At 38.4% G+C, this 9,648-nt stretch overlaps 1 protein-coding gene across 1 annotated transcript in view; it reads right to left on the bottom strand.

The window, feature by feature from the left end:
* Positions 1-2,701: 2,701 nt before the first annotated feature.
* The window catches only part of slc45a2 (solute carrier family 45 member 2), a 26,712-nt gene continuing 19,765 nt past the window's right edge, over positions 2,702-9,648 (bottom strand). The window contains exons 5-7 of the mRNA XM_014006493.1: positions 8,493-8,616; positions 6,567-6,772; positions 2,702-2,993 (exon numbers count right to left, since the gene is read on the bottom strand). Of these exons, the coding sequence (XP_013861947.1) occupies positions 2,772-2,993; positions 6,567-6,772; positions 8,493-8,616 (552 nt within the window). The 3' untranslated portion in view covers positions 2,702-2,771. The remainder of the gene's footprint in view (positions 2,994-6,566; positions 6,773-8,492; positions 8,617-9,648) is intronic.

Raw genomic sequence — 9,648 nt, 5'->3', positions numbered from 1 at the left:
AGTGCTTTGTCTACAAGGTGTTAGAAGACACCTGGAGCCATGAATAAACCAAAAGGAAGATTTGCGAATGAGTGCAGTTGTTGAACTTTAGATCTAAAATACAAAAACTTTAAATAAAACTTTAGCAGACCTTGGTTAAATCTAATGTGCAGAAAAGGACAGTGACTAAACCAACCTGAACTTTAGATGCAACGTTAGATATTTTGTAAACCACATCTTTCTATTTTCCGTGCGCAGCATACACAAATATAGCTAAATCTGTCTGGGCACCACATAGACCAGATCACAACTGGGCCAGATGTGGCATGTCATCTCAAAACAGTGCCATCATTGGCAGACCTGGCCCAGACCTGTCTGCTGTAGCATGTGGGATGTACTGATCCATTTTTAAATCCTGAAGCTGAAAGGTGAAAGGCAGGTAACAGATTTATTGAAAAGAAAATTGGTGTGGTCGTAGTTGAGACACATTCCCAACAACATACACACTGAGATCACACAAAATGTTGAGGTAATCTTTGAAGCTGACCCAAAACAGCTTTCTCAAAAAGATGAGCTCAGATTAAATCTGTGACACAAAAGATGGAGGTTGATATGAATTCATGCAAATAACGCTAGGCCTTCAGTTGGTTCAGTCATGTTGCCATTAATTGAAATATTGCGGCCTTTATCCTCAGTCCTGCAGTGTTAAAGGCTCCTCGGGCACTAGGAACATTTAGCACTTCTGCTTTGGTTCATGTTGGATTGAGAATAGAAAGAATGAGAAGTGCTTTCAACATCCCACGTCAGAGCAGAAAGGTGCATGGGTCTGAATCATTTGATGCTGGCAGGTGGTGAACATGCTTGAGTCTCTCAGCTGTAATTAAACTGTGGACTCTCTGACACAGAAAAGTCAGACCTTGAAAATCGACAGTAATAGAGCCTAGTGACCATGATATGACCTCTATTTTTAAAGTGGGGGTATTATGTATTTTCTAAGCACATAGTTCAATTCTATACCACAGTCAAGTAACTGTTACCTTCAGTTGTTATGAAAAAGCTGTAAATGTCAAAAAATAAATTCGACAGTCTATCTAAACACCTTGAAATTGGCCTTTTTCTCTACCTCCTACCGTTTTCGACATTCCCACTTCAGCACGTCTTCACAACAATGCTTCATGCCGTTTCCTTTCGTAGGAGCGTTCTTGGCATCCAAGAATACATTTCCTTGATGAAAGCATTTTTTTAATCTGAAAAAGACTGGACTGAGTAGTAGTTAGTATTACAAGATCAACAGACATGCAGCTCCACCAGATCTGATGGAGCTGTGTGGGGGAGGCGCAGGGGAGCGGTGCTCTGTGGGGTGGGAGCACAGCTACAGGCTGAAGCATGTAGGCACCTCTCAAACATGCATGAATGAGTCAAAGCAACAGTCTGGATATGTTATGAAGAGGTCATAACATTGTAACATGATATAGTGTGCCACATGACTATGCAGTCTGAGGCTGCAAGTTTGAGCCCAGGTTGCAACTGGAAGGGCATCTAGCAGAAAAAGGATTCCCAAAGAAGCCGAAATAAAATAAAATAAAATAAAATAAAATAAAAACACTGTTGATTTGACAGTTCAGTCAGAATCAACACTAACCACAGTCATTTGCCCCAGAGATCCAATCGAGTCCACTTCTGACTGAACATTGCTGACTCGGTTGTTCAGAAAAAAAAAAGTATCAAATTCCAGGAGCATCATCTGACTTCTCCTTTAAAGAATACATTGTCATCTGTGTGAGAGAAACAGCCGGCAGCATCTTCACATCCTTGAAAAACTGAAGATGATCCTTTTTTTTTTCAGTTAAAGTGGTATTTTACTGTCAGTACATTAAAAGCACTCAACAAATTCACCACCTGTTTGGAAAAAGCAGAGCAGAAGTGGAGCAGATATTAAAAATCCATTCATTCATTGTCTGCTGTTTTGTGTAGGATTACAAAGAGAGCTGCTATTTCCAGCAGTCATTGTGGGAACATTGGGGTACAGCCTGAACAGGGCTCAAGTCCATCACAAGTTATTAGACAAAGTGCAAATAGCCTTAAAGATTGTGCCTGCTGCCTTCTCTGAGAGTCGTCCACAAGTACAGGTCTACTGAAGTTTCTGTTTCACCCTGTATTATTTTTATCTATATTTTGAAGGGCCATGTCCACATATGTTTAATTTGTCTACTGCTTTAAGATTTGTCTTCATATCTCTAAAAAAAAAATTTCAAGCTCAGGGGACTTTACAGAGGATCGTTATCCCCAAAAGAGCCTTACTGATACCCCCACCCCAGCTCATCATCTCAGCTGTCATCACAGCCACCCAAAAATACAGATGCCTTTTCAGCTCGGGATTTCAGGGCTCCGAGGTGGTATATATGTTTGGACTGGTACCTGCAGAGCACCCAGGCTCACAATCAAACCCTTCCAACACGCTGTTCCTTCGGCCATAGAAAGCCTCCCTCTTCTGGCAGCTAAATTATAGCTGAGAGAAAAGAACATTATAAGTAAAAAAAAAAAAAAAAGTCTCTCCTGTTTGTGTCACATTAGTTTCAGTTTATCAAATTATAATTTCCCAAAATAAGCCAACACATTCTGTGTCAACCTGACCTGAATCTGTTTCAGCCTCCAGGCAGAATATGTCAACAAAATGTAGAAGCAAAGGAAGATTTCTCTAAAGAATCAGACATTTAAAGGATAAAATAAAGATCTTTTGTTTATTAAAAGAACAGCAATAAAATTATTTCCGAGCAGTTTTTGTTTTATTATTATTCCACGTATCTGATGAAGAAAGCAATAAAGATGCAGCCGATCAGGGACATGGTCGAGGCCGACAGGACCACCACGATGACACTTCCTGCTACGTTGACCAGAGCGCCGAGCCCCGCCCCCACGATGATCTGAGCCAGCTGGACCATACAGGTGAGAGCTGCACAATCCATCCCCGTGCCCCGGGGGGCTTTATTGCTCGCCTGTAGCTTGGGTTGTTCCTGGGAGCAGAGCAGAGAGTTGGTGATTAGTGAAGAAACATCTGTTCTCAAATAGTTTTGTTTCGAAGAGGCCAAAATAAGTGGGCCGAACAATCTCATAAAAACAATACAGTGCCTCAATCAGACCTGTTTTTATATATATATTTTTTTTACTTCATGCAGTGACTTGTCACCTGGATTTACATAATGAGACACGGTAAGCAAGAGAACATTTATTTTTTCTGCTAGCAATTGTTTTTTTAAAAACAAATCCAAGAGACGATGGTGCATTTCTGATCAAAATCTTGGCTTCCAAACATGCCAAAATAGCTGCCACCGGTTTTCTGTTGCAAGGCAGCAGGAGAACAAATTAGTGCACAAAATGAAAAGTGCTCAAATAAAAACTGAATTCCTGTAAACTAATTGAGCACGTTCTCTTTATGATCATTAGATGCATTCAATATTCGCTTTATTGTTTCCATCCATGAGGCCATAGCTTTCTGAAAACAGAGTGAATGAATTCTCCATTATCTAATTAAATTAATTGGGATGAATAAGCAGTAGAACAGCGAGCCAATTCAATTTCAGCAAACTCAACAGTTAACGACTAAATAATGTGTTTGCAGTTCTGAAGCCAAGTGATATGCACTAATAACTCTGGTGTGGCTTCAAATTAAAAATGTTTATTGTATCAGAGAGCATTCAGGAGAATTAGCTGGTATTGTTCTGCCAGTGTAGCTTCTGTAATATCAACCGTCTCTGAGTTTAATTATCAAACTTCTCCACTTTACAAAACTTTACATGTATGTATGGGGCATCAAATGTAAAAAAAAAAAATTAAAAAACTTAAATAAATGTAAGTATTTCAGAATGGAACGCAGCCTTTGTTGTTGATTTGCAGCTTTTGTTATGATGCCATCATCCTGTGACAAAAGCCACTGCCAATGCTGCTAATCCTGCTGATGTTGCTAACCCAGCTAACTCTGCTAATGCTGCTAACCCTGCTACTACTGATAACCCTGCTGATGTTGCTAACCCAGCTAACTCTGCTAATGCTGCTAACCCTGCTARTACTGATAACCCTGCTGATGCTGCTAACTCTGATAGCGCAGCTAATCCTGCTAAAGCTGCTAACCCTGCTAATGCAGCTAACTCTCATAATACTGTTAACATTTCTCTACAAGACATCAAACTTTATGATGTGGCCAGCGTCCGAGCTGCACTTCGAACTAGTGAAGGGCGGTATACTGGTTTGTACTGAACGCCAGTTTTTATTTTTGTTATGATATGAATTTTCTGAATACCTGAAAAATTGATTTAAATAGTTTGAACACGTTTGTAATGTTACATCGCGCCTGCCAGTGAACTGTTTCACGAGGAACACTTTTCCACGTAGCAGCGCTATGCAAGCTAATGGTATTGTTGGAGCAGGGGTTCTAGGGGCGGGACCAGAGGGGCTTTGGCCCTAGCTGATATCTGATTGGCCCCGTGAATTGCCACTGTCCAGTCACTCATCTGTCCTTTGCCTGAGAGCAACGAAGGTGTATGCAGTTCCATGTCCAAACACTAGAGGTGCTGATGAGTCAAATAAAGTCCAGCATGAACGCAAGAAGACTTCTTCTCTTCAGAAGATTTGAACAATCCTGCAGAAAATGTCGTTCAGCTGACAAATAATGGCCACATTTTCTCACATGCCGTTTGTTTGAGAGTATTTTGTCTATGTTCAATAAAACTGGTACTGAGATTTTATCATACATGCTTTTTCAATTACATTAAATTTATACACCTTAACAAAACCAGGCATTTTTGTGTAACAATGCAGCACAAACACTTGGATCATCTTTGAAAGAGGTGGCCCCTTGATGGCCCCTTACTTGGAAAAATCCTAGATCCACCACTGTGTTGGAGCAGCTTTTCAACAACTGGCATTATGCTGCGATTCCGCTGTTTAAATTGACTGACATATTTTTAAAATCTCTCTGTTTTGCCATCATTGAATGTATACACCTCTTCAGTGACGTGCATGGATAGATTTCATACGCAATGTAAATTTGCCCCATGTATAGTGGTGGTAACGTGCTTCTATTGTGAAAAGCCTGGGAGGATTCCAGGGGAAGTGGTTTTGTATTGGAGTTTAGTGGACTGGTGCACGGAGGCTGAGTCAGCCTGTTAAGTTTTATCAAATAACACAAAATGATAGGCCTGATAATGTCCTTTGCTCAACCCTCCTCCTTCATGGGTGCATGACTACTGTCTTCAACCAGGAAAAGAAGAAAAGACATGTAGAGGAGGGAAAACGACACAGACAGACGTACAATAAAAGAAAAAATAGTTTGTGTTTCAGAGAGTAATTTTAGGTTTGCTAATCAATAAGCAGTGTTTGTACAATTTATTATCAGATGAGCAGTGATGAAAAAAAAAAGCCAAATACTGTGATACATGATGATACATGATAAATTTGAAAGTACCGTGATATAAAATTTGGGTCATACAACCCAGCATAACATCAAACTGCCATATTGTTTTCAATGAAAACATTTTGAATTTAAATTTCAAATGGTATCTTCATCAGCGTTAGCTTTTGTCGCAGGATGGTGACATTTCAACAAAAACATTTAACCACCTCTGTTCAGTTTTAGTTATTTATTACAAAACTATAATGTAACTTTAAATATTTCTCATGGTTCATCAAGTTCGGGCAAACTTTACGATGCTTCTATAGACAATACTAGATAAACTAAACTAAAACATCACAGAGCTTTCCAGATTTTTGGGTTCAAACAAAGAATGTGTTCTGTCTAAGGTGACTTTAGTTTGAAATAAATCACTCAAATAAGAAAAATATATTATCAAAAAATTTAAAAAGCAATGTAATTCCTGATCAAGGGCTTCCTTAAAAAATCTGTAATTTCAATGGACTTTGCCTGATTAAATAAATTTTGAATTAAATAAAAAAATATATACGCCTTCATTTTAAAAACACCCCATGACAACTAGTGGCCAATTATTTGATGTAGATAAAATAAGTAAAAAAAATTTAATGAAGGTAAAGTTCTTCTTGAGATGTAGATGCCATTAAAAGTTTAACATTTTTACCTAATCGTACCCAGTCTTATGATTTATAGCCAGTTAGTTGAAAATGAATAAATCATTACTAACAGGTTTGTTTGCTTCACTGAATAAGTTATTTATAAAGGTTTTAATAATCAATGGTAGTGGTTTTAGGTCTGAATATTGGCTTTAGGTTTGTGTTTTCACATTATTGTATCTGGAGGACATATTTATTATTAAGCAGATGTTAATTCTGGGTATAAAAATGTTCTTTTTCCACTGTACTCTGGTTTTCATTTGATAATCATACATATTTATATACGATAACTGTACAAATTTTTGGTTGTTAACAGGTTTATTTTTAGGAGCACCAGGGAGGTCACATAATGAACAAACCTGAATACAGAGTATGTATTAAAAACTTAAACTGACTGACTGATTGTTGGTGAGAACTGTTTCAATCTGCTACTCTTTGGTTGAGTGTGTTTTGTTCTCCTAACCTAATTACCCCCCACCCTCCAGCTGTGCAAAAGTTGCCAGTACCTCTTCTTCACGCTGATACTCTGCGATCAGGTTGAACGGGATGGTGTAGAGCGTGCTGGACATGATGCCAAACACACTGCAGAGGACGAGCGTGGCGACAACATCGGGGAAAAGGCCGATTAGGCTGGTTCCCATGCCGAACATGAAGTAGCCCATGAAGTACAATCCCTTCAGTCCGATGTATGGAAGGAGGAAGCGCTGCACATCTGGAAGCACACAAATGCACATCACAAATTGATATAGCTACTCAGGAACTGAAAGAAATCACTTTTACTGTCCAAGTCATGAAAAGTATAAAACCGTTTGCTCAGCACCCAGGATGTTAACACACTGCATTTTAAATAATCATGAAAATTGTCGTCTTTGTTGTTCCTAAATAGTTGATGCACAAAATAGTTAGCATAATTTTCAAGTCAACGGATATTAGGAATTGAATTTGAGTGTTATTGAAAAAATATCCCAAAGATTACAATTTTTTTTTCAATAAAAAACTTCAAATGCACTGTTCCAACAACAAAAGTTTCAAAACATTTTATAGGTTGTAAAAAACTAAAAATGGTTGTTAAATTAACAGCAGCAGGAAGGAGGTCACATTTACTTGATAAATCAAAAACATTTCAATGCAGGGTCCAGTCAACTGGTGAGTTTTTGGAGAGTTTCTGCTTGAATTTCTTTGCAGGATGTCAGAATAGCCTCTCACAGCTGCTGTTTGGATGCTGCCTCCCACTCCCAGAGGTCTTTTGCTCCAAAAGCTCTCAAACTGTTGGTGTCCGTGACGATGGGGGTGAAACCATGTGTTTCTCACCTTTTATAGCAGCCAATGTTGCAGAGGTATTCCTTGCACAGTATGGTGCATTGTAAACTTTAGTTTTCATGTATTTCTGGGCCCACTGCAGCCACGGTTAGAGGTGGCCAAGCATCTGGAAGATCCTAAACCTTGATGTTTGCTGAACTTTTTTTTAAAATATTGATTGAAAATGTTGCTTTGCTTAATAATGTTGAATGAAGAGTTTTTCCTTTAATTGGGCTCACCTGGCAAACAAATCATCACAGGTGTCTGAGATCGAGTTCAATGATCCAAAGTAGAGATGGAATGAATGGCTCCTTAAATGGATCTGGATCTTGATGAGCCATTCTTTTCAGAGCCATTTAAAAAAGTGTTTGATTTTGAACAAAATACGTCATCACACAGGGGAATACTTCATCATATACAGTGCATGTGATGACATCACATCACATGGGAGGAACCATGAGTTTCCTCTGAGCTGCTGTACTCCACCCCTATGGCTGTTTGCCATGAAAAAGTGAAGGGGGAGCGATTGTGTCTATGGTTAAGGAAAAAAAGATATTACCAGGAGTAAAAAAAAATAAAAACGACAAACGGCTCATTACTGTCTGTGACTTGGTTCCTATCATTCGTTGTGGCCGTTTAAAAGATTCGGAATGTACAAAAATGTCACATCTCTAATCAGAAGAGCACCGAGACACAATACTATTGACTCAAAAACAAAACATGTAATCTTTATAAAATTTAAATACAATTTTCATAATAGTTTGAAACACTGTAAAACTAAATTCGAAGAGCCCATGTCCTTAGTGTTTGTTTGAATTTTCACCTTGCACGCAGCACTTTATCATCTTTTTTGCAGTTACTCTTTTCACCTCAAACCTGCTTTTTTTCTTTTCAAGTATACATCAGCTTCCCTTCGGGGAAACATCACTGGTTGCAGAGCCTGAGAGGCTGCAACCTGTGAACCCATTTCAGAAGACAGGAATACATCGATTGCCCACCATTATCTGTTTCGTTTCGCATCGCTGTCATGGCTATCATGTGTCAGGGTGTTAATGGATGTTGACTGCGTAGATATTGGCTGGAAAAAAAAACACACTCACTTTGTCAGGCGGACATCTAGGGCCATCACTTACATGAATAGAGAGCAGAAGACACGGCATTAATACACAGTCCCCAGCAACCAACTTCTACTCCTCTTTCATACGTGGCATAAGCTGTAGAGTTGTGGTCTGCATAAGGGTTTCCTTTATAAACAATCTGAGAAAACAGGCAGGAGAGACACAAAGAAAGTGTTACATACAGTTATAAAATCAGCCTTTCCATGGGTGAAATACAGAGGTTTCCTTTCTTTGTTTCTTCCTTTCATGTGCTTTTATTAAATACACTGAAATTGTCCTAGTTGTGCTACTATATATGTAAAAAGAATGTCCATATTATTGACAGAAAAATAGAATTTTTAGCTTGTCCAAAAACTTTTTCTAAAAAGAAAACTAATAAATAAATAAAAATGAAAAAGTCTGAAATTGATCCCCACATAACAATTGACAGTTACAAACTTAACACAATGAATGTGACCCGGACAGAAAATGTACATTTTCTACAGGGGAAATGGAAGACGGCTGCTTTTCCTTACAACTGTGGAAAAGTAGGCAAATCATAACAGGACTTACTGTAGATGTGTTGATACCACTAAGGTGCTTTTCTTTTTCTTTTTTTAACATACTTTATTTAAAAATTCAACACATTTTTATACATTTATAAACACAAATCAAAATCCTTACATTTAAATTTAATCTAAAACAGTCAAGAAGAAACCCCTTGGAAACCACCGAAAAACCAAACAAACAATAAATCCAAAATGACACATTGAAATATTCAAACAGTTTCAAGGCAGAGATGATTTACATCTGCAGTCCAGAGTTTTTCTCCTCTTGATTTGTCACAATGTTCTTAGAAACGTCAACTTGTGATTATTTTTGTTCCAGGATGACTGTTAGTAATGATTTATTGGGTGCTTTTCCATAGAGACTGATGGAGGTCAATACAAAGATTCTTCCTAAAAGTAGTATCAAGATGTTGATGCTTATTGACTGCAGTTCTTTCCTCATTAAATTGCGATTACTGGATGCTATTAGCCTGGTAAAAACCAGACCCTTGTCCTTCACTTTGATTCGTACGAGGGTCTGGACTCGCTGCTATAGAGAAGCGATTCTTGCTGGAGGCGTGGCCTCTGCTGAAGCGTGTGTGTGTGTGTGTGTGTGTGTGTGTGTGTGTGTGTGTGTGTGTGTG

Source organism: Austrofundulus limnaeus, unplaced genomic scaffold (genome assembly GCF_001266775.1).
Source record: "Austrofundulus limnaeus strain Quisiro unplaced genomic scaffold, Austrofundulus_limnaeus-1.0 Scaffold36, whole genome shotgun sequence".
Classification (NCBI taxonomy): Eukaryota; Metazoa; Chordata; class Actinopteri; order Cyprinodontiformes; family Rivulidae; genus Austrofundulus; species Austrofundulus limnaeus.
The sequence above is the reverse complement of the archived record's forward strand: the minus strand, read 5'-3'. Positions and strand labels throughout refer to the sequence as shown.